The sequence below is a fragment of the Harpia harpyja genome, chromosome 22 (assembly GCF_026419915.1).
Source record: "Harpia harpyja isolate bHarHar1 chromosome 22, bHarHar1 primary haplotype, whole genome shotgun sequence".
NCBI lineage: Eukaryota > Metazoa > Chordata > Aves > Accipitriformes > Accipitridae > Harpia > Harpia harpyja.
Window position 1 is genome coordinate 1,209,434 of NC_068961.1, and position 27,876 is coordinate 1,237,309.

The 27,876-nt window shown below is 45.5% G+C and overlaps 1 protein-coding gene across 1 annotated transcript; it reads left to right on the forward strand.

Annotated features, from left to right (window-relative positions):
- Nucleotides 1–1,545: 1,545 nt before the first annotated feature.
- Nucleotides 1,546–26,527, forward strand: ACE2 (angiotensin converting enzyme 2). Its single transcript, XM_052773907.1, has 18 exons — nucleotides 1,546–1,798; nucleotides 4,757–4,915; nucleotides 6,832–6,925; nucleotides 7,547–7,690; nucleotides 8,814–8,926; nucleotides 9,479–9,587; nucleotides 10,309–10,406; nucleotides 11,841–12,010; nucleotides 13,034–13,260; nucleotides 14,056–14,200; nucleotides 15,798–15,896; nucleotides 16,551–16,673; nucleotides 17,032–17,204; nucleotides 18,149–18,207; nucleotides 22,426–22,526; nucleotides 23,517–23,633; nucleotides 24,880–25,074; nucleotides 25,726–26,527. Exons 1-18 carry the CDS (start codon nucleotides 1,616–1,618, stop codon nucleotides 25,844–25,846), a joined length of 2,430 nt encoding a protein of 809 aa, XP_052629867.1. The 5' UTR covers nucleotides 1,546–1,615; the 3' UTR covers nucleotides 25,847–26,527.
- The last annotated feature ends 1,349 nt before the right edge of the window (nucleotides 26,528–27,876 follow it).

The following is a 27,876-nucleotide window of genomic DNA, read 5'->3' on the forward strand; positions in this document are numbered from 1 at the left end:
AATTCAAAATGTGCTAATTAGTGCCACATAGAACCAGATGTACAGAGACAAGAAAGGGAATGGCTGAGCAAGTAGCAGTGCTACCAGAAGGCTCACAACTGGAATATGAGTCAATGTTGGGTAACGTTGCCAGAAAGAAGGTGCGTAGCAGCAAGGTACAGCATGTAAGATGCAGACAGTGATTGCGCTACTGATCATTGGTTTTGGTTATGATCGGAAGCGGACTCCATCGCTGAGGAAGCACAAAATGTGCGAGTCTGGATGGCACCAAGAAGAGTAACATGCAGTTTAGGGAACGTGACCTCTGGGGAAGGGTTGAGTGAACGTTGTTGGCCTTCCCTTGAAAAAAAAAGATTGTTAGAGGATTGCACATGGGTGACAGAGATCACTTGTCCCTGGTCCACAGGACATGGGTATCAGAAGATATTGAAGCAAGGTGCTTCCTCAAGGTCCCTGGGTTCTGGCTCTGCTTGCTGGGGACGCCTGTTGCTGGTGGCCCTGCTGAGGCTGTGCTGTGTTCAGCCCATCGCAGATGGGAGGGCTGGAGCTCCTTTCCTGGGGTTTGGCAATGAAGAGGCTGATGGCTGCTGCTCCCATGTAGACAGACTCATAGTGGTTTTGGAGAAGCTCTGCCGGGAACTGGAAACCAACCCCATGGATGTGGCCGCAGAGCTGTGTCTCAGAAAGAAACAAAGAAACAAACAAACCCAAACCAAAACCAATCAAGTGATGCTGAGCAGAAATAGACTAATTTTAAAAGTACTAAGGTATTGTCTGATCGATAACACTCAACCCAAGCTGCATTTCCAGAACTAATTCATGCATTGATTTTCCCATTGATTTGCAGTAAGTGCTAGGTTCCTAGCTAGATTAGCAAAGGTATTTAGATATTAAACTGGAGTCATCTTAGTAGTCTCAGTCACCTTAGTACTTAAATCCAGTTGATTTATAGTTCAGGTTAAGTCTCTACGCAAGATGCCGTGATCCCTTGAGGTCTCTTGCTACTTTTTGATAGTTCAGCAAACACATTTAAAAATCTGATTTTATATGCCCCAGTTGCTTTGAAAATTAGGTATATTCTCCAAATCTCTTGGGCTTTACAAAGCCTTTTAAAACATGGACCTAAACACCCAACCAAGTACCTTATGTCAGGCTAACTGGGGTTTCTTCCTGCCTGGGAGTTAAGGTTCATGGCTTGGTGTTTCAGTGAAGTTTCTAAATATTTTTACAGCTTATCACCAACCTGTTAAAGGATTCACAGATTCTGAGCTACCAAAGACACGGGCAGGCTATAGATAAAGTGACCAGCTGTATCATTGACAGCACATTTGGGAAACATTAACCAAAAGTAAAAGCCTTTTATAAGAAGGCCATAAAATGGCAGGAGTAATTATGTTTTTCCAAAGTTAATCATTGACTTTTGTTTATTTGGCTTTTTATAAAAAACTTTTTCCTTTCTCTCCTACAATGGATAAAACCTATAAAAGGCCCAGCAAATTGGATTCAGCCTTTTTTCTTCACGCTAGCCATGCTTGAAGGCTGATGAGACAGCCCGACAGAGAAGCTTACCTGAGGAAACCTACTTCGTTGGGAGGTTCTCAGCCCGGACGCGAATATGTTGGTCCACCTCTGGCTTCTCTGTGGTCTGAGCGCTGTGGTGACCCCTCAGGATGTCACACAACAAGCCCAAATGTTTCTAGAAGAGTTTAACAGGAGGGCAGAAAACATCAGCTATGAGAGCTCCCTTGCCTCATGGAACTACAACACCAACATCACTGAGGAGAACGCCAGGAAAATGGTAAGTGCTCCGTCCTGCTGGGTTTACTGTTGTTGGAAGAATCTGACAGCTCCTTTCAAGTTTATTTTGGTTCCACCGCGGTTGGCTGAAGTTGGAGTGCTGCTTCTTTGGTAGCTGTGGTGTAGTTTCGGGAGGGTAGAGGGGCTTGCTCTAACGTAGCGCTGCCTCGCTGGAGGTGCCTGGGCCACCACCAGCCTCTACAGCCTCGGGCTGGAGTCCGGGCTGCCCTCGCACTGCACGGGCACGGCCAGAGGCTGGACTTGTCTCCAGCCATCGCCTCGAGTCACCCCGGTGAGCGGAGGGAAAAGGCGAGGGAGCGTTGCATGTTTGGCCCCAGAATCTGAGCTGGATGGAGAGAGACTGCTGCTTCTGCTCGCGGTCCACCAGCACCAGTGCCTCCCAGCACGGCGTTTCTGTGCGGGGCCCCTCTCCTCCTGGGGATGGCACAGCTCGGAGGGGGTGGTCTTCTCCCGAGGCCTGGGCTAGGTGCTGCCCTGCGGCGTGAGGGAATGGGCTTCGAATCTTGCACCTACCTGAGCTCAGGTCTCCCACTTTTCCTAAGACCGAACTAACAGTGGGCTTTTTACTGACACGGACAACGCTCTCTCTTCTTTGTTGCTGAAATTATTTTACTTCTCACTGAACATACAAACATTTTCTGAATGTAGGCTTTCTATTAAATGTTTGCTGATGGTTTTATATAGTGGTCCACACCCCTTACCCAGTGTGGGACCTTCCCCCCTGCCCCCCATCGCTCTTCTTATAGTCAGGGCTGTTGGTAGACTGCCTGGAGGTATTAAACTGGGAAAAAATGAAGTGAGATCATGGCTTTCCAAATGCCAGCAGTGGAATCTGTAGTCTAGTATGTTGGTTTGAAAGTCAGCTTCTCTCTGCAGGAAGGACAACAGCATTTGTACTTACGCTATCTTGCAACACAGTTCTCCCTGCTTCTCAATGCCAACGTCTAGCTGTCCCAGCCAAAGGGGTCTCTAGGCAAGTACCGTGTTTATAAGGAGCAGTCAGCCGTGATCTGGCTGGTTATGGATACTGCCATGCCTCAGCCTAGCATCTTGTAACCTTGGAGCATTTCAAAATGAACAAAAACACCTTGAATTTTGTAGCCATGTGTGTTCTAAAGTTAACTCAAGCTTTAGAGAAAAACAATTCAGAGCATAAAAATGAAGCTGAACATACTACATCTACTTTTGTGTAATGGTTTAAGTCTTCCACTTTGTGGTCTTATAGCTTAATTAAAACATGGTTTAATTATCATATTTCTTAATTAAAGCAAGGAGACCGGTTGCTGGAAGAAATCTTAATGACTAATCATTGTCAATCTGGAATGTTTTCCGAGGCACCAGGTACTTAAACTGTAACGTTTCCAAACATGTAAAATGACAGCCCCATATAGTACTTTCAGCATTAATGAGATGATAATAAAATACACGAAGAGATACTAGCAATAAGAACCAATTAGTGCGGTGCTCAGAGAGAACATTTTCTCTTGCTTGATCTCTTCCGTAGCACTGGTAATAAACCCGCCGCTTCCCCTCCTCCCTTTCTGCTGGAGGAGCAGAGTTAATGAATACTGTCCCTTCTGGCTCCTTCCCATCCATTTTCCGTGTAAATTGGGCCACAAACCCCGTAACTATTCCTCTGACTTATCAACCAGTTCCTCTAATTGGGGAAAAATCAGACAGCAATCTAACTTCTTTCCCCTGGCTTTTGCAGCCAAAGAGCCCCCTCTTCTGCCGCGCCGCTCCTAAGGCACCTCTTCGTCCCCGCTCAGGATGAGGAGTTCAGAAAGAGATTTACGCAGCGATGCTCTTCCTCTGGGTGCTTATCAAACTCTTCCCCACTGAGCTTTGCAAGCCGTTGGGCAGCGGCAGGGCTGTTTGCTCTGCTCCCGTGAAGGGAAGAGTTTGGAAAGCCTCCTGGGGACGGCTGCCCTCCCACAGAGGGTCTGCGTGGGCAGGGGGAGATGCGGGGATGGGACGGCAGAGGGCTTACATCTGCCACCGCCCCTCTCTGCCAGAGCCTAAAGCAGGTACAGTGGGTCCATCACGCAAAGAGCTCCTCAGGCACGCATGACGTTGTGTTTCCTGATGCCTCAGCAGGGAGGGATAGGTGTTACAGGTGGCCTCTCCACAACCCGGCAAGTTCTGGCATGAGCACAATTAATTAAACTGTCCCAAGGACCCAGGTTGGTTGGTACTGTTCTTGTTGCCAGTTGGGATGGGTGCTGATGTGCTAAACTGCGTACAAACACATTAAAAAAAAGTGAGTAAGTCCCAAATCCAAATAATGTTCTTATGGTGCTACTTTGTGCACTGAAATTTGGGAGTTTCAAGTGTCACGGTATGTAATTGCGGCAGTGGTAAAAGCAACCTCATGCAAAACATTGAGGTTTTGCACGCCCAATTCAGGCACCCATTTAAAGCCTCCTATACCCAAGTACAGTCTTTTATTTACCAAAACTTCAGAAGCAAGTGATATTTGCATAATGAAAAGACTCAATATCAATATCTTGGCTGGTGTCTATCAGTGCTACTGAAGGAGAAATGGGGAATGACATCTGTGTCACAGACCTCTTGTGCCCTGGCTTGCATCTGGTTTCTGTTAAGCACAGGTGGGTGAAGAAAAGCACTAAGGGAAGAATATGTGGTGATTTAGAGTAGCAGGGAACACAGCCAGGTGATGCTGGATAAATTATAACAAGCATGGTGTGAGGGACCAGTCTTGCTATTTCCAAAGAAAAATGGTTATCTGGATGTGTGAATAAAACAAAGCCAAAAAGTTCTCCAGCCATTTCACCGCGCAGTGCAAGCGCTCAAGCCGCAATCCACAGGTGGTCTCCACAAATGAAGTTCTCCCTAGAAGTAATATTTTTGACCACTGAGGATATCAGGCTGCACTCTTTTGGTGGAGTGATTCAGGGTTTTTGTGAACCCCTTTCAGAATGAGGCGGCTGCCAAGTGGTCCGCGTTTTATGACGAGGCCTCCAGGAACGCCAGCAGCTTCCCGTTAGCCAGTATCCAGGATGATCTCACCAGGCTCCAGATCCAGGCTCTCCAGGAGAGAGGATCATCTGTGCTGACACCGGAAAAATATAGCAGAGTAAGTTGCTGAATGTAGCTCATTTTTTGTGGGGTGAGTTGAGCTGCCTCCCACAACACCCCCGAGGGAGGGCACGGTGCTGTGGGCACCCTGCTTGTCTCAGGATGGTGCTGTGTCCCAGCATCGGTGTGGAGAGGGTCCCTCCACAAGGTGCTCACAGCAGTACGGGACTGGAGGGGTGGTCTGGCTTAGGCAGCTGGTTCCCATTCAAGTCAGCAGTTTTGCCAGGTAATCCGTGCAATGAATTTCAAACACGCACACGCCTCAGAGCTGTCCTTGCACAAACGGCCGGATTAGTCATAAGAGGAAAAGAGGCCCCGTGGTAAGTGCTCGGCTAAGTCCAGACCTAGGGCAATGAGCAGAAGGAGATGGGTGAAAGGACATTCGATGAGTCAAACAGGTGGAGGTGGAGGAAGACTTTCTTTCTCTGCACGTGTTGCATTATCAAACCGTGAAAAAAGGGGGGATGTTTCTATACAGCGGGCACGCTGGGATGCCTGAAACTGGGGAGGGCTGGTGCCCTCCTTCCACAGAAAGCTGCTGAAGGCCAGCAAGATTTAGCAACATTCATAATGAGATTTGACATTTCCATTGACAAGTTTGTGTAAAAGGCATGTATATAGATAACGACTGTATGTGGAACTGGAGTAAGCAGCTATGCAGACTCAAAAGGGATTTATAACCAAACACTTGAGGGTTAAATTAGCTTCCTTTTGCTGGAGATCAAATTGAAACATATCATTGAGGTAGGGGATCCTAAAGTCCTGATTATAGAAGGATCCTGAGATTTTTCTGCTAAGATCAGCAGTGTTAACCACCGAGCAAGAAAAGCAGCGGACTGGCTGGATCTCCTGTCTGATCCAAATGAGTTGTCTTTCTGGAAAGACAGATTACCTTGGTGGGAATGCTGGCAGTTCATGCAAACTTGTATTTATTTTGGAGCACAGCAATGCACTGATGGTAATGCTGTCTCTGTTGAGGAGGTATTTTCTTCAGTATCCTCCATGTTTAGACACTTGCAGTTTCCTAGATAAATGGCCTTTGGGGATGAAATTGTTGATTCTTGCTTGAAAAGTGACTTTTTGTATAGTCTGGTGGGATTCCATAGGAATATTTAAATACTCTTCACTGATACAAAAATTTCCCTGGGCGTCCACTTATTTTAATGCTGACAGAGATAAAGTTAGAGCTAGTCATTAACTACCCCTCCCACTGACAGCTCCACATAGTTCTGATTTAAAGCTTTAAATGAGAAATAACATAGTCCTAAAGGAAAAGCTAAAATTGGTGCATGTTTTTCTTGAGGTATGAAAACCTGAAAACATTAAAAAAAAATAAAACCAGAGCTATGTAGCATGGCTTCTGAGACAGAGCTGAATGATTTCAGATGCATTTGGCCTTCAGCTGACCCAAGACATGAGCCATAACTTCTGTGTAATGGAGTATAAGCAGCTCTATGCAATCAGCGTGATGTGATGTTAAAAACCACAAGCAACAGTCAGCCTGGCAGCATCTGCAGAAGGGGCCCTTTTTGCTGCCGTTCAAAACCACAACCTACCTGGAAAGTTTAAGTGGGTCCACGCTTATGGCAGCGCATTGCTAAACTTTATTGTTTTATTGCTGCTGTATGTTGATAGCTCTCTCGTGACAGTCTGTGCTCATTAAACCCAGAGCTCTGTCTGACTGGATATTAAGGACCTGTAGATTATGTCACATATTTGGGAGATTATCTGTCTTTTCCAGCTAGGTCCTGGTTCAGTAATGCATTTAGGCAAATTCTTTCATTAATCTCTACTCAGCTTAAATGTTAAGCTGGTGGGTGAAGTGTTGAATCGAGCTCTTAAGGAATTAGCATAATTGGCTGTTATTTTGCACAGAGTGGGTTTCTAACGGGCTATCTCACATCTAACTTGCAGCTGAGCACTGTGCTAAATACAATGAGTACCATCTACAGCACTGGGACCGTCTGTAAAATTGGTGAACCGTCTGAGTGTTTGGTGCTGGAGCCAGGTACGGTACTAACAAGTGCCCCTACTGTGTCCTTTACACTGAGGGTTCAAAAAGAAAAAGCCCAAGGGTGGCTCCTGACTGCAAGAGACCAGGCTGTAGTTTCAATAGCTATATCCTGCTATCTAAAGCTTAGTCATAATTTAATTGCACCTTGCAGTTCAGGGACCTCCAGCGGGCCTGCTGCCCACGAGACATACTGTCTCCTACTTGCAGTAGACAAGATTTGGAGAGGGCTGCTCAGCTTGTATGACAGCCTGCCTGTCACCTGGGGTTTGCCTATGTCACAGAAAGTCTATTTTTTCCCCCTGTCGTCAAAGTCTTGTTGGACTCAGCATTGCATTGAGGCCAGTCCCAAGAATGCTACCAACGTAAGGGAAGCTAATGCAGAGAGACCATTTAAGGGACTCGTGATCTGCTCTGTGTCTCTTAAAGAGAAGAAGGGGAAAATCTTAAATCAGAAAAGGATGCAAAAAAATAACAGGATATTTCAGTGTATCGACCACAGTGTTTTCTTCTTAGTTTATGAAATTTCTTTCGCTTTGGCGCATTTGCCTGCTGTGAAAGAAAAATAAAGAGATTCTGCTTTTTCAAGGCCTAGTACTTATTTTTTTCTTCTGACAGGTCTGGACGCTATTATGGCTAACAGCATGGATTATCATGAGAGGCTATGGGCCTGGGAAGGCTGGAGAGCTGATGTCGGCAGGATGATGAGACCATTATACGAAGAGTATGTTGAACTTAAAAATGAGGTTGCAGAGCTTAATAGTAAGTCACAATTTTTTTTCTTTTTTTCTGGCTTCCAGAAATTAACAAACATACCGCAGTATTGCTCAGGAATTCAAATCCCATACTTTTTTACACGTTGATGAGCAGTGTTTTGCGCATAATTTGCTCTTGGTGTGCACGTCGCAAAGTGGGACGCAATGCAGACAGGTGCCATTGACCAGATCAGAGGTCTGTCACCAGCCTAGAACAAAAGGGAGATGTCTTTGCTGGCACCTTTCCCAAACGCCGTAGTGTATCAGTGTCCTTCATTACATACTGCCTTGCCCAGATCTGCACTGCTTGTGGCTTATGGGCAAGCACGCTCAATTTAAACAGCTTCTGAGTGCTGCTGAGTCTTGGTGACATCTCCTTGATGTTCAGCCTTGACGTTCTTGCACCAGCCACAAGCAGTCTTACATTTATAAGCATTATGCCCTAACCAGAATGATCAGATTGGGTAGACCTGGGCCAGCAGATGCAGCCAGGTCGTTAAAAAGCTGGAGCTAGACACCAGGAATAAGAAATTATAGTCCAAATAGTTAGACAGGAAAAAACCAAACGTTAAGAAATGGTCATTATAACCTTCCTCCATACCGCTAAGAAAGAAACCTCAGCTATGAGCCATTTCTGCTCCAGGCTTGATGGAGCTCCGTGGACTGGAAGGCTTAGTGGAACTGGGAGCTGAATTTCAGTCCTGGTCTCTACACATGCCCTGGCAGTTTTGTTGCTGGAGGAGGGACATATTCAATGTCCACCAGCTTATACCTTCCGTGAGAACCCCTTAGTATCCAGCCTCAGCAGAAGCTGCCCTCCCTCATAGCCACAGCAGCTCCAGTCAGGAGTGACAATTTCCTTTGGCCTCCATCTCCAGCTGGAATGACCCTAATTAGCAGATAACCATGACTGCAATTTCTGCATTTCTTGGAGATCTCCCGTACCTGCACGTTCATGGGACAGAGCCTCAGGGGAGCACTCTCCTCCCCGCTAGACCCAGAGCATCTCGCGTTTTGCTTTGGGGGAAAGGCTGCAGGTCTGCATGGGATCAGCAAGGAGCTCCACTGCTCCTGCAGACCTGAGCAGTGCCACGAGTGGTGTCCTGATGTGACGCATCTGCGCTTTACAGGTTATTCTGACTACGGAGACTACTGGAGAGCAAATTATGAAGCAGACTATCCAGAAGCATATAAATACAGCCGTGAGCAGCTGGTCAAAGATGTGGAGAAGACATTTGAGCAGGTAGAGGCAGGAAAAAGCTCTCACCTGGGCCACAGGGTTGTGCTTTGTGATGGTGGGCTTCGGTGTCGATGTTGTGAAGGAAGACAAGACCTGCTCTAAACTGGCTAATCTCAGTCTACATGGGGTTAACAGACGTTGGGAGACATACATGACATTTTTACCTCTGCAGCCATTCTAGGACCAGCTTGGTCCCCTGGGGCTGCACTGTGCCAAAGGCTGGGAAAGAGGGAGCTCTGCAGACCCGTGTCTGTCCTCCAGGGAGGGCCCATGGCGGGAGGTATGTTTCCCATGGGGTAGATGGCATCCCTGATACTCCGCATCTAAAGTTAACCACGCTCCCTCCTTCGTACCTGAGCAGGACTTCTGGGGCTAGGTTCTGGACTCAGTGCTTGAGCCCCAAGGCAGGGGGCAAAGCTCAGCTGCGGGTTTGGGGTGCACTTACTTGCCAGCAGAATTTCATCAGAGACACCTTTGAGGCTCCCTGTTTAGGAAGGATGAGTGGTGTAGAGCAAAGAGAAAATAATTTGTTTCCTTCTCCTCCTCTGCCTCCAGATAAAACCCCTGTACAAGCAGCTGCATGCCTACGTGAGGCACCGGCTGGAGCAGGTCTATGGCCCCGAGCTCATCAGCTCCACGGGATGCCTCCCTGCTCACTTGCTGGGTATGTCAATGCAGCCGTGTCGTGCAAGCCTGACTTTGTACACAGGACAGTCACCTTCAAGGCACGTGGGAACACAGTAATCTGCCTGTTTACCCAGGATATTAACAAACAGGTTACAGATAAGAGAAGGAGAGAGGACAAATGGGGAAGAAGTCCCTGGCAGAGATGACACAGGTGCTTAGCAGCAGAGGCAGGTAGGGAAGGCATGTGTCCTTATCCTTGCCAGAGTTGGTGGCACCCAGCTCAAAACTCCAGCACTGGGCTAGGACATTTATCTCCGCTCTGCAGCACTTGCCTGCCTTAGAAATGAGAATTTCAGAGACTCGTTTTTCCTTTTAAATCTTAGCCTAAGTTCCCACATTTCATGACTTTGCTTTCAAAGCATGCAACATCAAGCTGCCGTAACTGTAATGTACATAAACACAGCAGCAGCGATCACATGGACTAACAACATGGACGTTCAGTTGTGAATAGACCTTTAGGAAGGTGATCAGTCCTGAAACTGTATTGTACAAGAATAGCTGATCTTGGGGAATAAAAGGATCTTTGATCCTTTGATCTGACTTCCCAGAACTGTTCCCCTCCACATCTGGATCAGACCTGTTTAGATGTATAGGACCCCCTATTTCAGACACTGCACAATTTATAGAACTGTCTGGCATTTTCAAACAATATGTAATCAACCATTTAAAGTATTTCTATGTTTCTCTCTTTTTTGAAGGTGATATGTGGGGTAGATTTTGGACAAATCTGTATGCCTTGACCGTTCCCTATCCAGCCAAACCAAACATTGATGTAACTTCTGCAATGGTTCAAAAGGTAGGACATGCCTTTATGCATTATGTAGCAAATCTAGACGGTATAAAAATTATACACCACGTCAGCTGCTCTCTAGAAAACCATAGCTGCCCTAAGACAGACACACCACCAGCAAAGCACTGCTTTCTGCATCCTTTTTTTCCTCTTCACCTTAATGTGTTCATGCATTTTCCACTGTACCTTTTCCCTCAGCTATTCTCCTCTCTTTCTTCTCCACCGTCTTTGACTGGCTTAATCTTGGCTCCAAGTCTATTTTCTTCAGAGTCACCTATCCATTAACATATTGGTTGGTATCAAATCACGGAGTTGGCTGGTATCAAATATGACCTTTGCCAACCATTACCATAATCAAATAGTTTGTATATTGTAGGGTTTTTTTTGCCAGTCTCCTTTATTTGGATACAGCTAGGAAACTGCAATGCTGCCTGTTATCTTCTGATAACTGCATAGCACCATAAGGTCTGTGCTTGAGATCTGTAGTGCTAACAGCCGTGACAGTACCTTCAGCAGACAGAGAACATGGTATAAAATAAAAAGTGATTAGTGGAATTTGATTTCTGAAATGTGATTATTCACCAGAAATCTACCCTCCTCTCGTAGGGAGCACTCCATGCAAATGTTATGCTGGCAAGAGAAGGAATAGCTAAATTTGATTCATAAGCAGTTTGCACAAGTCTGCATTAATCTCACCTCCATTTCACAGTACTGACCCCCTTGTAGTCATAAATTTGTGTAACTGAAGTACCACCGTGAGGAGGGAAGCATTACTTACAGAGCCTCGGGGCAAAGGCTGGACTCATCCTTGTTGGTGGATGTGCCCAATTTAGGATTCTCATCCAACTGAGCTGTCTGCCACCTAAATCTCTGTGAAAACTCGGTCCAGTAAATGCAGAGTTCCTGCTATGTAGAATAATAAAACTGCTGAATGACAAAAATATTCTGGACATTAACATGCAGTTACAATCTGATAAGTAACTCCTCTAGGTACATTTGCCAGGTTTTATGGTTCTGGCCACGATTTCCCCTCATTGCTCGTCTGCTGGGAGTGCAGCTCCACCGCCTCAAACGAGTCGTCCCCGACTGAAGTGGCTGAAAGGTCGGATCCCAGATCTGACATGTCACTGACAGGAATGCCTTTTTTATCTTCACTACCTTATCTTTATTGAGGGCTTCTCTGGTCTGGGTCAGGTGCTATCTGCTGAACCTCTGAGTGCAGAAACCTATTTTGTTCGTGGGGAAAACACTTAACTCCCGTTCCCAGCAGAATTTACAGAAGTGCCGAAGGCAGGCGCTGCCGTCTTACTCTCAGTAAGTCAGGTGCTGATCTGAAGTGGCTGGGAGATAAATACGAAGTCAGCTGCCCTGTGTTAAGCCAGACGTCGGGATCAGGCTCCGTGCAGAAGCGGTGGTTAACGGTGGCGTTGTCTCTTTCAGGAATGGGATGCAGTGAAAATATTCAAAGCTGCTGAGGCCTTCTTCACCTCCATCGGCCTCAATGCAATGACTGAGGGCTTCTGGAATAATTCTATGCTCACAGAGCCGACCGACAACAGGAAGGTTGTCTGCCATCCTACGGCGTGGGATCTGGGGAAAAATGACTACAGGTACTGCAATTACTATGACCCCTTTTTATACCATCTCCTAGAACATTCATATTTTCACTAAATGTGTACCATGCTGGTTTAAGTTATAATTTTTCCTTAATTATTTTTTTTTTCTGGCTAATAAGAGGGGAAAGGAAGACAAGAGAGCAGGGATCCTGCAGGACCGTAAACCTTTCTGTGTAACTTCTGTGAAGACCTAAGGACTGCTCTCAAATTTAAGCAGAGAAGTGACTATTATTTATATCAATTAGAGAAATAATGACTATGTTCTAGGGCTTACGGAATGAGCAGAAATGCGGGTGCTTGTGGATACCACTGAGATTTGTGGACACCTGCACATTCTGCAGCAATGGCATAGGGTCCTTTGGTCGCAACTGAAAACCTCCTGACAGCCCACCACCTATCTTTAGCAGATATATCCAGTTTCATGAAAATCCATCAATATCTTCCATCTTTGGGAAAGGAGAGGGACAGCAAGTTCCTGGGGCAAATCCTGTCCCCTCTTGCAGTCCCCACAGTTACCCTGGGAAAGAGGCTGGTCCCCAGCTGAGCCTTAGTGAAACCCGCCGGCCTCACACCTCTGCAGTCTGGGGAAGGTGAAAGGAAACCCTATTATTAAATAGGATTTACACACGGATGAAGTAGCAGGAGTCACTGACACACAGGTTTTTTTATACTACTATCTGCCTAAGATTGATGGTGGGTACCCACTCCAACACACACAGTGAGTTTATCACCAAGTTTCAGAGAGCAGCTGCTTCTCACAAAACGGCAATTTTCTCTGACTCCCGGCACAATTTCAAGGTTGCCAAAAGTGTTTTGCCGAGTTCCCCTCCAAGCCTTCCTCTTGCAGGAGGAACTGCACCCCATGTTAGGATGTGGCTGCCTGGGTTTTGCGAGGGGTGAGGGGCATTCCCGAGCTCTGGAGGATGCTTCGCCCCGCGGTTGCGGCAGGCAGGGACCGGGCAGCAGCTGGCTGGGCCACTGTCCCTCTAACCACAAACACCTTGCTCCGGTGCGCAGGATCATGATGTGCACCAAGGTGACCATGGACGACTTCTTGACCGCGCACCACGAGATGGGCCACATCGAGTACGACATGGCATACTCTGTGCAGCCCTACCTGCTGAGAGACGGTGCCAACGAGGGCTTCCACGAAGCAGTAGGTGAAATTATGTCACTTTCTGCAGCCACTCCTCAGCACTTGAAATCTCTTGACCTCCTAGAGCCAACTTTCCAAGAGGATGAAGGTAAATAAATGCGTAAATATTATATATTTAAGTGAAAACACTTGCAGGCCTTATTTTGTCGCAGAAGATGGTGTCTGCAAACCGAATGATCAACCGAGAGGCTTCTGAAATTCTTACCCTGCTAACTTACCAGAAATACTGTTTTTTTCCCAAATCACATCGTGAAGCAGGGATCACTACTTTATAATGCTGCTACTTAATTTAGAAACAAACAGCTAGCACTGCATTACCTTCAGTACTAAACAACTCATCCCAAAAATCTTCATAGTTCATGTAGGTGAGCCTCCAATAGTCTTTTCAATTTCTGTTGCATGAATCTGTACATATCTCTACCAAGGTATGTATTTAGCAGTTCAAATGAAACTGAAACCTTGAGATTTACATCTCCACTTAAGTGAATATTGAGTGGACAATGTAGTTAGGCCCTGATTATAATGCCGCTTGTCTGGCTTCTTTGAGTACTACCTTATAAGGATGGAGATGTACCAAAGTCTTCAGCTTAAAATTCCCCGGAGCCTGGGAAGGTTTTCAGTGGAGGATAATGAAATGTAAATGCCAATGGGCTAGGTTATTTAAGAGGTAGGGGGGAAAGAAAGAGAGACAAAACTGTATATAATACCTAAGTGATCTTTCCTCATGTTTTTTTCAGTAGTATTCTTCATTCCACTTTTTCCTTAGTGAAAATCTGTAATTCAAACCAGATGTAAGCATTAGCTGTAAAAGGAAGCAACTTTAGCTGTCTAATCAGATACTAATTGCTACTATAACCATTACCTCAACTGCTTCTTTCTTCAGAAACTGAAATCAACTTTCTGCTCAAACAAGCGCTAACGATTGTTGGAACAATGCCTTTTACTTACATGCTGGAGAAGTGGAGATGGATGGTGTTTAAGGGTGAGATTACAAAGGAGGAATGGACGAAGCGGTGGTGGGAGATGAAGTAAGTTTGAGAAACAAAGAGGATTTTTTGCAAATGAACTTGCAAAACCAACTCTTTGTAGTTACTCAACATACTGAGGTGCCTGTGCCCCCATAGGGCAGGATCTGTCTCTCAGGGTGTTTCTACAAAGCCTGGCAGAGTGCCAGCTAGAAACACCCAACGTGGTGCAGACAACGTCTCACAAACCGTGTATCCCCATTAGCACTGTGTACAGCCCCAGGCAGTTTACTCTGCCCCTCAGCAGACTTTCTCCTAATTTCTAATGTCAGCTTCTCTGATAAAGACAGCCCATGGTCTTTGCACAGGGTGTCCCAGATCCCAGGATCAACATTGCTGCCCCCTGACGCATGCTCCAAGAGATCTTCATAGCTTAAGTACAGCCCTTCCCTCAGTCTCATCGGGCGTACGCTCTGGTTTGCTTCCCACCTTCTGAAGGACAAGTGGAAAGCGAAGTTCATCGTACTTGCCAGCCTGAGAAGCATATAGATCTCAATCTACCAAATATGTGTGCACGCTTCTCTGCTTTGTGTTTCCTCCGCCTTCTGGAGTGGTTTTGGAGGCAAATTATCTGAAAGACTCCGGACTGATTCTTTCCTTTCTGATGTATTAAGATAGCACCTTGGTCAAGAAAATACAGTTCTCTTGGCAAGTAACATCCAGAGGTGCCTTTTCAGATTATGCCCACCAACCAATCTATTTTCAGCACCTGGGAGCTCAAGATTAAAAAGCAGTTTGATTCAGACTGGAGTCTGTCATTTCCCAGGTTGGTTATCATGGCGGCAGAAAATGCAAAGAAACCAAAGAAGCCCCACACTGAAAATGGAGTCTGCACTTTAAAACACAAACACAAACAGCAAGCCTCCATCAGCAAACAAAATCTATAATAAAACTTGATATAAGCAAGCCTCCTGACCCACTGTAAAAATCAGTCAGCTTTGATTTATTCAAAAGTAGCAGAGATGTCAGAGAAACAGAGAATGACAAATTGTTCAGGGAAGCTTATCACATCTGTTGTAGCAGCACTGCAAAGCTCTCTGCTGGCACAAGACCTTGAAATACAGGTTTATGGAAAATATTTCCATGTAAGCTTATTACCATTTTCAGAATTTTGGGTGTGGATTTGTTTCCATAGTACTGCTCAGGAAACACGCTCTCAGGAGAGGAAAATAAAAAGAAACCTCATCTCCAGCCCAGTGGCACAGCAGGCCATACAACTTTTGGGCCACCCAGTCTCTGCATGCACTTACCCAGCACAAAAACACGAGTGTTAGTCTCCAAACTCGGGATGGCCCAGGGCATGAGGGGGGTGTGTGTGAAGCTCGTGTCTTGGAGATGTTTTCATGCCACTAATTACTCCCTGCACACTCTGCTATCATACAAATCCCTTCCTTGCACTACCAGTTTCAAAGCAGCTGCTCCTTCGTGGTCTCCAGCTGCGGAGCAGTACTCATTTGGGGTTACTGGGAGCTGTATGGACTTCTGTTTGGAAGTGAGAGAGGTGTCCTTACTTATCAGACAATACAGAGGAAGAGCAGAGTCAGATTATTTTTCCTTATTATCTATTAACAGAAATGCTGTGTTTTTCCTTCATCCCCAGGAGAGAAATAGTTGGTGTTGTTGAACCAGTCCCTCATGATGAAACCTACTGTGACCCTGCAGCGCTGTTTCATGTGGCCAATGATTACTCATTCATAAGGTAGCTCAGTGTTTAATTCACGACTTACATTTCGGGTACAGAACAAGCCCCGACTACCTAAAACATCTACTGTCTCAAGTCACAATCTTATTTTGTTTGAAGTCCTGACCGAAGGTCACTGATGTCAGTGGAATTTTTTCTGTGGACATCAGGCACTGCTCCATAGCAGTCTCTGAGCAGTGAGGAGGCTGCTGAGCTTCTTGCTGAGCAGAGGAGCTTCGTGCTGCCATCGAACCTGCAGCAGCACATCTGTATGTGCCTCTTGGGCAGACAGCGTGCCCCGTACCACTGTCACCTGGGCCACGCACATGCAGCCCTGAGCAACTAACTCTGGATGTCCCTCCGCGTCCCAGCCATCTCATTTGAGAGGGCTCAGCCAGAGCAGAGAGTTGGGCCTTAAAAACCTTACTTGCTCCTGGTTTATGTTGCAGCAAACAGATTTGGGGCTCTTCTGCTGCATTTGATCTTGGCATTTTGTTAAATCTGAGTTAGCGTAGCCTATGAACATCAGCTGGCCTCTCTCCCTGCAGTGCAGCCTCCCAGGCAGGAGCACCGGCTCACAGAGCAGAGCTTCCCAAAGGCCAAGGGCCTGCATGTTTCCTTGCCAGATGACTAACAAAACCTGTGCCTGCTTTCTCCTTGCCCTTCCTTTAGGTATTATACCCGGACCATCTATCAGTTCCAGTTTCAGGAGGCACTTTGTAAGGCAGCTAACCATACCGGCCCTCTTCACACATGTGACATTACCAACTCCAGTGCAGCTGGTCAGAATTTGAGGTAACAAAGCAAATTTCTCACAAATAAATCGGACTATAAGAAAGCCTAATTCATCCTTGAAAGCTTCTGGAGTCGATGAGGTTGCATCAAGAATAAACCTAGCTTGAAAATATAGCATATATCTACTCAGTTTATTTTGAGAAGTTGACTAAATTTATGTCCACTGAGGATCAAAACATCAAAGGTTTAATTGTCTGTTAATGAGAAAATAATTTATTTTTATTAATAGGAGTGATGGGAGGAAGGAAGGAATTCAGAAGCAAAAAAGAAAACTTTGATACCAATTGCAGATTGTTTTGCTAGATGTCTAGATGGAACATGGCAATAACATATATTACCTCTCCTTCCACATACACAGACAATTGCTTGAATTAGGCAGATCCAAGCCCTGGACTCAAGCACTGGAAAGCGTAACAGGAGAGAAATACATGAATGCAGCACCCTTGCTCCACTACTTCGAACCTTTATATAAGTGGCTGCAAAAAAACAATTCTGGCAGATACATTGGTTGGAAAACAGACTGGGCTCCATGTACGTATGGCTTGTGGGTGAATTAAGGATGCTTGGTAGTCCTCAACCCTTGACCAGCAAAGTCCCTCTCTCTTGTAGCTGTTGAAGGCTCTTCTCCCTAGGGAAGCAGGGTTATGGGAAATACACACTGAGCAGTAAGTTTTACTCATGGGAAGGCAGACTGGCTTCCTCATGGCCAAAGCTGGAGAAGTCAGCAATCATGAGGTTTGTCACAGCCTCACCCCGTTTTCAGAAGTAGAGTTTATTACTTTTTTAAGTAGTAGCAGCGCTAAGAGTATGGGATGGCTGTGCACAGGGAAGAAAGACCGGAGCCTTGGTCTTGCCTGAGAGTGGTGTGCCTGTTCTGCAGGGCTGGGAGCCACTAGTCCTGGGGCCAGAGGACCCTGGGGTGGGAGCATAGGGGCAAACCAGTACAGAAGAATTACTAATCTTTTGTTTGCTGTCATGTGCTATTCAAAGAAGGGGGCTCAAAGGGAGGAGACCGTGGTAAAATGCATTTTTCAGCCTATTGTTGTGACATTGAGTGTTGAACCACCCAGGTTATATATGTGTAATCACTGTCAGTACTGGAACACACCGTAACTCTTACAGTGCTGTGCCAGTCTCTAGTGGTGGGATTCACCTAACCAGACACTGACATCTGCAACTGAGCTGCTCGTTCCCAATGGCGGGAATGAGGCATTTCCTTTGGGAAATGTCTAAAGAAGACCAGAGGACTGCACTCCCGATGTGCTCACTCTTTCTGTCTACTACAAACCCTGACTTGGGTGACTGGCAGCTCAGATGCAGATGTTTGCGGCAGAGCTGGCTGAAGGGAAACAAGACCAGTCCCACCAAGCTGGCCAGGGGAACCTGTAAGGAAACTCTAGCCATCCCAGCATTTCCCAGGGACAGACTTTCTGTCGCTGCAGCTCTGACGTGGCCCTCGTTTCTTTTTAAACCAGATTCTGGCAATGCCATCAAAGTGCGCATCAGCCTGAAGTCAGCGCTGGGGGACCAGGCGGTAAGTGTGTTTGCGCTGTGGCACTCGTCCCCATTGCTCGGGCAACAGAGGTGTTGTGCTAATGGCTCTCAGAAAATAAGGCAAGGTATAGCTGATCTTTGTGTCTGAAGAGCGGCATCAGCTCAGGTGAAGGGTTGTCACATGAAAGATGTCTCATCTGAGTTTGTGGTCAAGATTCCCTCTACAATTAGTGGAGGGACCTCTCCAGGGAGTGATCCCACCCACTTTAAGACAGACATCTCGGCTAGATGACTTGAGTTATTCTGTGGAGGTACTGATCATTTTTTACCTGCTACAGGACAGGACTGGAAGGCTAGCATAGGAGAACCCGTGTACCTGAAAACAGCTATATTCTTCCCAGCTGAGCTGATGTGTCTAAATAAAGCCTCTACCTAATTTCTTCTAATTTCCATTATCATGGCTATGGTGGCTGCCTTCAGAAATTATTATTAGAGCAGCTACTTCACATTTCAATGTGGGGCTAAAGCAGAGGGGTTGAATCCCACTCTCTATTCTCAAATGCTCTTGGTTTCACACTGAAACAATTCTGTCAGCATTCCTTTGTAGATTTTTGTTTGCCTGTCTGCTGTAATCTTTCCAAGCCCTGATATATTCAGCTGCCTCCCTGCCCTCCAACCCTTATGCAGAGACAGCTTTGTTATTAAGATTGTGGGGGGGCAGTGCAGCTGCTTCTGTTTCAGACAAGGAGAAGGGCTTTCATTCCCAAGTGCTTGTCTGCTTTCCCCAATTATACCAGCTGGTCCAATAAAATGTATTACGGCAACTGAAAGAACACAGCAAAGCCAAAGATGGCTTTTAAGATTTTAAGCAGAGCATTGGCTTAGCCCATCTGCTCAACCCCGGCTGAAAATTTGTTCCTTATTCTAGCTGTGCCTCTTTATGCTAATCTGATGGAGGCAGCAGAGAAGGCTTAAGTGCAGACACTTCATTCCTGTTAATAGCCATTTTCACCTTGCAGAACATTAGTAATTTTCCAAGAACGAGTATGTCATCAGGCAGGTCATTTAGACCTGCACGTCGGAGCCTATTGGACTAGCAAGGACACAATACCATGCGCTCATTTTTCATATGAATTGGTGCTTTTGCTTCTATCACTCTCTCACATGCAAGCCCCACTGGAGTTTTATTGCTTCCTAGACCACTGAGTCGAGTTAGATACAATTCAAAACTGATATCAACAGCATGAAAAGGTTCCATATTACAACATATTTATTAGTCATTATGGTTAATGTTTAGCTTAATACCATTTTTATGCCTGCCTTTTGCCATCATAGTCTTTTGTTGTGCAATTGAGCAGCTGTAAAACAATCTCATACAGATTACTTAATTTGAATTATTGCATGGACGGTAGGTTCCTAAGCTCTGAAGAGCCAGCCATGCATTTTCCTCTCAAAACCAGCCCACATCACCAACTTGCAAGAAACCTTTTCCATTCAGCAGCTTTCCGCCTCCCCACAAATTTCCCTTATGCTTTGCTCCCGGGGACATGAGACTGAATGCTGGTATGCCAGCAATGGGTAATGGTACATGCATGAACTGGCAAAGAGAAAAGGCAGGGGGAACCTCAGGCAGGAATCTCAGCCCAACCACACAGAGCAATATGTTTTGGCTGCTTTATGCGGCTCACAGCGCACAGAAGCTGGGAACCCGGTGCAACTGTTTGTTTAAGATGTATTTCGAGCTGCTTTGCACCGTTAGGGCAGCAAAAAGCATTCTGAGTACGCCAGCAAATCTTTTTGGATTTCTGCTCTTTAGCACTGGATAGCGCAGAAGGGGAAAGATCCCCCCCTCTTCTGCAGAGGGAGAGCTGCGCTGGGGCGGCAGCGGGGGCAGCCGCGGCTCAGGCAGGCAGTCCTGCACCTCCCAACCACATACCCTGGCTGTTACCAGCAGGGAAGTTTCAATAGCCCAAAGATCCGGCAAATTAAGCACCCAGACTCATGGATGGGCTTACGCCAGCTGTACCAGAGCATGTGCTGCCGCAATTACCCTGCTAATTGTTTTCAGGCTGATGAGATTAAAGCTGCAGCCGTAGCATCACCGGATAACCGGTGTAGCTGATGAGGCTGAAACACCCACAGCTTTGCTTCAGCTGGGGCTTTATGAAAGTGCCCTCCCAAAGGCAACCGCTACAAGACCCCCGCTGAATCGCTTGGGGACTGTCTTATTTAAAATAAAGGGTTCCAGGAGTGTCAGCCCCCTGACCACCACTTGAACACGGGACCGCTCCTCAAACATCAATTCAAAATTCCCCCCGGGTCAATGTCATACATGTGATTACATTGTAAAAGACTGGCACACAGGACAGCCTTAGGGAATGGAGAGCTGTCAGCCTACAGGCATTTAGATGTATTTTACAGTGGAAAATCCTTTTTGAATCAGAGGCCAGACTTACACTGTCTTTCAAGTCACACGTGGGATCTTGGAAGGAACACACCATAATAGAGCAGAGGCGCTTGGCAAAGTTCATTTCGCTCTGAAAGCAAAGCAGCAAGCACCAAGGCAGGCTTCTGAGATGCCTTGGGAAGGCGTGTGGCTAGTCATTACTCAAACACAGATCCGAAGCCAGCCAGGTACTTCCCATCCACACAGCCAGTAATGGTATTTGTAAAGGCACTTGAGAGGCACAGTGGCAATTAAAATACATTAGACTGAAAAAGACAAACTATACGCTGCGGAAACGCATAAATGATTAAAAAGCTAAGATGCTAAGTACAGAAAGCAGCAGTAGAGGAATCAAGCTCAATTAGCTCCTGGTTAAAAAAAAAAAAACAATAAAAAAAAAGCAAGCACTGCAGAGCCTAAAGATGTTGGGATAAATGAAAAATTGCGACCCCCCCCAACAGCATCGTCGGCTGTGACGGTCAACACTGCCAGCTGCCGGAGACAGCAGCGGCCACGACGCGAAGGTGCTTCGGCGCGGGGCTTTGCCTGCCCCTCGGCAAGCAGGAGAAAGCCGGGGGCATTTGCCGAGGCAAAAGGGACTGACTGACTCAGAGCTTCGACCCCGGCCAGCGGGAAGAGCCCCGGCCCTCCGCACGCCACGGGGGCTGCTCCGCCAGCCGTGGCTTTGGGTCGCCTGCGCGCTTCCCGGGGGCTGATCCCGCACGGATCGGCAACAGCGGGCTCTTTCTGCTCTTTCCTCCCATGTATTGCTCTCCCTTCGTTTTACGTCGGTGTCCAGAGGAGGACAGGGTTGGAAAACGTTGCCGGGTTTTATAAAGCCCGTTACAACGGAGCTGCTTTCTACCACGCCTTCCTGAACGATGCTCAAGAAAGCCAGGAGCTGTGTGAAACTATCACTGACAGCATTGATAGGCATTCCTGCTCGGGTACCGTAAACACAGTCAAATCCAGGCCTTTGGGGGACAAAAAAAATTGCCACAGAGTTCAAACGGGAATTTTCCCTTTGCGCACACACAGTGTTGCACAACAGACCAGGCTGCATTATCAGCTCCTGCGGTGGTTTTTGCCCCCTGTACAGCTCTCAGTTCCTGCCCCAGAGAAGCTGTTTTTGACTTCCACTGCAAATAACTTTGGACTCGTAAGGCAGGCTGGGAGGAGCCTGCACACAGGCAGTGCATTTTTTTATATCACCTATCTATTCTCCACGGAAAACCAACAAATATATGCCTGCTGCAGAAATACTGATGTAAAGAGTTTTTTACCAAAACGAAACAAACCCCAAACAAAAATCCCAGCTCGTCAAGCAAATCAATGAGCCACCTTCACACAGCAACCCCACCCCAGGGTTTCTCCTCCTTAAAAGAACAGGTCTGCAAATAAAATTATGTGATTAAAACAAGATCTAAACTATGAAATCTTTAGACTTCAAACAGAATGCACAATATGTAGTAGGAATAATGTTGCTCCTGCTGCCTTTTCTCCCGGTAAGGCAGGGAGATGGGCTGGGGCTGCAGCATCTTCAGCAGCCCCATGTCAGGGTACCAGAAATTGCAGAGGGACAGCATGATGCAGTGTCTGGCAGCAGGGATGCCTGCTTGGTTATTCTCCTGCAGAGCACCCAAATTAACAGAGCTAAAAGGTTTGAGGAGGTTCCTGAAGTGCTATCATGGCACAAATAAATAATACTGAAGTGCATGCCAGGCATTACAATTGCTATTTCTTTTTAGAATGATTTCTTAGTGTCAGATAACTTGCCATCTCTGATGGATTTCTCTTGTGCTGTTTTTGCAGTATGAATGGGATGAAAGTGAGCTCTTCTTGTTCAAGTCATCCATCGCCTATGCCATGAGAAAATACTTTGCAGAGGAGAAGAAACAGGAAGTCAACTTTCAGTGAGTGGCTTGCTTAATTGTGCCGGCTATGTCTATATTGCTTCTGGTTCGCTAGCGGCATGAATTAGTGGAATTAATTGTGCCTTCTGTCAAATGTAAGGTGATAGCAAACAATGTCAAACATCAGGTGGTTGTAAAAGGCAAGATGCCAGCTTGGTTACATGTTGTCTTTTCTCTTCACCCAGGAGTCTGACGTTTAGCAGTAACGTGCTAAAGTTAGGTAACTTCAGTGGATGCAGAAGGCTTTGTCTCCCACAGCTTATCAGTGGTGGAAGTGAGCCTTGAGAATTTGTGCCTGATGCCTATATGGGAATATCAGGGAAGATACCTTAATTAGAAATAAAAATTTCTAACAATGTACGTGTACGATACTGAATATCCAAGAGGTTTTGGGCCAAGGAAAGATAAACCTGATTATAAAGCACCAGAATTCTGCGCAGACTTACTAATCTTATCTAGGTTCACTTACAAGCATAAAATCTACCATCTGAAATTGATTTTGGTAAGAAAAACAACCCTTTTTATTAGGCCTCTTCAAAAATTTTCAGAAGCTATCCACTTAAGCTATTTGATATTACTTTATAGAACATCAGTCATGTAACGTCTAGGATCTACTCCCAGAAGAATATAAGGAAGAAGGATTTTTTTTTTTTTGTCACTTGGTACTTCATACATGACCTCATTCATAAGACCTGCCCCAAACACTCTCTGTTCTGCCGCTGATTATGTGCTTTGGAAAATTACGCCAAGGATGGTTTTAGGAACGGGATAGACTCTCTCCGTCTGAAGTTATGAATTAGCACATAGAAAAAGAAATTCTGTCAGGAAAATTGATTTCACTTCCCAGTTGAGGTCACTAGGGAGCATTCACTCAGCATAAACTAAAACCCTGGCATTGCTGATCAAACACAACTGTTCACTTGCCCAAATTTAAAGCTAATGTAATCTCAGAAAAATTAAACCCCCCTTTCTCTTCTGTTTCTCATTCAGGATTACAGACATTCATGTTGGGGAACAGACACAAAGGATCTCCTTCTACCTTACTGTCAGCATGCCAGGTAATATCAGTGATACTGTGCCCAAAGCTGACGTGGAAAATGCCATCAGGTGAGATTATGCTCTCTGGGAAAAAGAAAAAAAAACAACCAGGTGAAAGGGTGGAAGGGAAAGCAGTGCTCAAGTCAGCTGAGGCAGAAGGGGGGATAAGAAAGTCAGTTCTGCAGTTAGCGTGGAAATAGTGGGATGAGAGAAACTGTTATGACAGAAAGAAAACCGTCCATCTATCTGATGGTGTCTTGGACAACAGCCAATGTAAAATGCTTCAGGGGGCTTGTAAAACTGCCATAACACACATAATTGCATCATACCTTGCCAGGAATTATCATTGCTCAAACTTTAACAGGAACTATCTTATATTCTGCAATACAGAGCACGGTAATGGTGTGTGCATGCCCACGTGTTTTCCTCCTCTCATTAGTGAAAATCCAGTGCAAGAATTATTGTTAGCAAGGACCCCAGAATAATGATGTATTAGAAAGACAGCCAGATGTATTTGATTATACAGAAAAGGTCAGAGCAGAAGCTAGTTCCCACTTACGAGTCAATGAAGAGCTCTTTTATAGCACAGTATGACACCACTGTAAGTCATTGCTGTAAAAATAAGTAAAACTGCAACTCTGCAGATGGTCACGGATAATGTACAGTGGGAAATGAAGGGGGCACAAATCTAAAAGCAGCAGCAGCGTGAGATGGTGTTGAAAATGCAGTGAGATTAAGTTGGTGAATCAAGGGAGAAGAATATGGCTATGAAAGTCACTGTCCGGTTAGCACTGAATAGTGGAAGGAGAAGTTCAGGGAGAAACAAGGCGCAGAACATACACCAGGGAAAGGGTTTTCAGGGCAGTGAAAAACACAAGAATCGAAACTATGGAACACTGTAGGAGGGAAACAGGTAAGAAGGCGTCAAAGCTGTGGTTTTCTGTCACATAGCCAAGAAACTTACAGATAGCCAAGAAACATAGGGTAAAGAGAATGAGGGGCAAAATGCAAACAGAGAGGGAGATAAGACGGCTGTTTGCCTCATTTCAATCAATGGTAAGACTGAGTTTAAGAGTGCATACACTGTCTGCACATGTCAGTTAAGCTGCAACAGGTTAAGGGCTCAAGTTACTGTGGTCGTCACTCACCACCCCATGCCAGAAGTAATATGGGTTTAGCAGCAGCTCCTGCGCAGCCTTTTCAACTGAGCAGTTCAGGGGAAGCTTGTCACACTGGAGATTTATAAAACAACTGAAAACTGTTTATTTCCTTCCAACAAACATGTGAAACTCTTTGAATTTTCTCTTGATGGCAGGATGTCTCGGGGACGAATCAATGAGGCTTTCAGACTGGGTGATAACACGCTGGAGTTTGTGGGCATACTTCCAACACTGGCCACACCTTATGAACCGCCAGTCACGGTCTGGTTAATTATATTTGGGGTGGTCATTAGCCTGGTTGTCATTGGAGTTATTGTCTTGATCATCACTGGGCAGAGAGATCGCAAAAAGTGAGTAATATTTTTGATACTATCATCACAACCACTGGGAGATGTCCTGATGATTGAAACATTGGGGTGCTTACAAATAGGCTGCCAAATTTAACTGAAGCAAGTTAAGGAATTAAAGCTTATTATTGCCCTCCCATCAACAGTGACAGCTAAAGGTTCAGCCCCCTGCCTTTCAGCGCATGGCAGCTTTGGCAGCTTAGTGCAATTTCCCCATCAGCAGCGGTTTAACCAAGGCAGCTGGACGCTGTGGCCGCAGGCAGCTGCGGTGTGGCCAGGCTTCTGCCAACCCTGCTGCAAGGTGGATGGAGTGGCCTGTTGGGAAGACAGTGCCTTCTCCAACAGCAGAGTTGCCCACATTCATCAGCACCTGCAGTTTTCAATAATCTTGTTGGAGGCTGTCCAGTAACGTAATTTTCCTTAAATATTATTGCATTAACAACAATATAGCTGGGTTGGTTTTCTATGTCTCTCCATTCATGGGTTTCTAAGAACGTAGTAGGTTTGCTACAGTTCCCCTTAAACCCAATACAATTCCTTTTGTATAAATATTCCCAGTTAAACACAGTATTATTTACAGTAAGGTATTCTGGGGATCCAGAAGGACTTGGAACAGAACAGGGGCTTCTAATATAAAATGAATTTTCATTACAGGAGAGCGAGAGAAAGTAGGAGTGAAGCAAGATCAAATTGTGAAGACGTGAACCCTTATGATGAAGAGGGAAAAAGCAATATGGGTTTTGAGCCATCTGAAGAGACACAAACATCATTCTAGAAGATGTGGGTACACTAAGGGTTTCTGGTTTTCTTCATTTCACTTTTAACAATAGTGCCTAGCAAGGACCAAAACACTATGGATGTCATCAAACATAATGTCTTCTGGTTGACCATTAATCTACTGGTTCATAGACAACAGCAACTAAATGTGCTGTTTATGCAGTAACTAGAAAACATGCAAAAATTGAAGATATATGTCCTGTGGCTTTTCTATGAATTATGCGCATAATATTACACACTATTTGTGCTGCTTTTCGTAAGTGTGCTGCATCCAACTTCTCTTTGTTTCCTCTGTAATGAGATACAAAATCTTGGAAGTGTACAGTTGTATACAGATCAAGACAGACATAAGAATAACTCATATACTCCTAATGGCCATGAGGAACATCCTGATCTTTCCAGATGGAGACTTCAAAAGTGTATCTAATAGACAGTGAGAAAAAAACCTGACCACCAGAAGAACCTTAGCGAAGAACTCAATTTGATATGAAATAACTGCAAATTTTGCACCTTCAGGAAATCTGTATCAATGTAAAATGGATACTGGATGAAGACTAACAAGCACTGGAACTTTGTTTGGAAGTTGTAATATAAGTTATTTTTCTAACTGTTTGCTTGATAAGTATTGTAGAGACCAAATAGCCCATGTTCCCTAAAAAAACCAAACCAAGCCAAACCAAACCCCCTGTGTTATGTTGTCATCTAAAAGTGGAATAAACTTCCTTAATACTAAATGATCAAAGGTTTGGAGTTTTTTTTCAGTACCTCAGCCATTGCCTCCACTATTACAAATACTGCCTTACAAATACTGCAAATACAAATTGCACTGTTACATACAGGGGACAGTAGATTGAGGCTTGCGAGGTTCAGGTTGCACCAGAAAAAGAAAAGCTGTTCACAAGGAGGGTAGTGCAGCACTGGAACAGGTTGCCTATTCCGTGCTCTGGGAGAGGCTGTGGGATTTCCACCTTTACAAGCGTTCAGTGCTCAGGTAGACAAAGGTACGGCTGATCGATTGGTGGGGACAGTCCCACTCGGAGTGAGAAGTTTGGCTAGATGATCTCCAGAGTCAGCATTTCTTTGCCTTGTAGGTCCTGTGCCAGACCTGCCACCATACCAGTAAAGTTGTTCTGTACACACCAGGGTGACTGAAGGGCACAAGGTGTCTAACTCAGTCCTTCGTTCCGACAAAGAGCCAGCAGCAAACACGAGACTGCGTCAAAAACGTTCAGCAAATGCACAGAATCCTAAACTCATGGGCCTCCAAAATGATCAGAAACTGTAGAAAGCAATCAAACATATATCTGAAAACACACAGCTGGACTCTGTGGGCTCACAAAGCACTATCCTAATGCTCCACACTCATTACCTATTTAAGAGACAAGACTCTTAAATGAGACAGTACAAAATGGTAGGCAGATGATATTGATTAACTGCAAACTAGAGAGGAAGGTAAAGGAATTAAAATAATTTTTCTTTAAGTTGCCTGCCTACACCACATATCCCATTGTCATAACATCCCCAAACCTTAGTACTTTAGCTGATCTTTTAAGGTAAATAATTCAACCATGTGTGGTCTTCCCACTTACCGTGCAGGAACAGAAAAAGGGAATGGCAAAGCTGGAAACAATCAAATAATGTAATTAGTCATGCCAGCCATCTTCAGATCTGTTGTTAAGATTAACATTTCCGTTAAGGCAAGGCGTTCATTTCAAAGCGATTAATTTTAAAAGCTGTGCTATGAATCAAAAAACACCATTCAGAATTGTCAACACATAAAGCCACTAAAAAAATACAGCGGGATGTTGGAAGAACAGAAATAAAAGGACAACATTTATATGAAAAAAAATCAACGGCATGCATTAGCCCCAGCACCACCTCACACCCTCTGTGCTGGGGGGGCACCCTCCACCTTCCTCTCGGATTTTCCCTGTGCCAGCTCTCCTTCCTGACCCTCTCTCTGGGTCAGCGCTCCTCAGCCCAGCTTGATGCACAGGCACCATCATACCACGTCCTACCTCTCCCTCA

Excerpts from the sequence above, each read along its gene's own strand:
- ACE2 (XM_052773907.1), top strand. The coding sequence starts at position 1,616 with ATGTTGGTCCACCTCTGGCTTCTCTGTGGTCTGAGCGCTGTGGTGACC. Across the intron at positions 10,407-11,840 it reads CTTCTGCAATGGTTCAAAAG|GAATGGGATGCAGTGAAAAT; the intron begins GTAGGACATGCC and ends TGTCTCTTTCAG. Across the intron at positions 17,205-18,148 it reads GAAAACAGACTGGGCTCCAT|ATTCTGGCAATGCCATCAAA; the intron begins GTACGTATGGCT and ends TTTTTAAACCAG.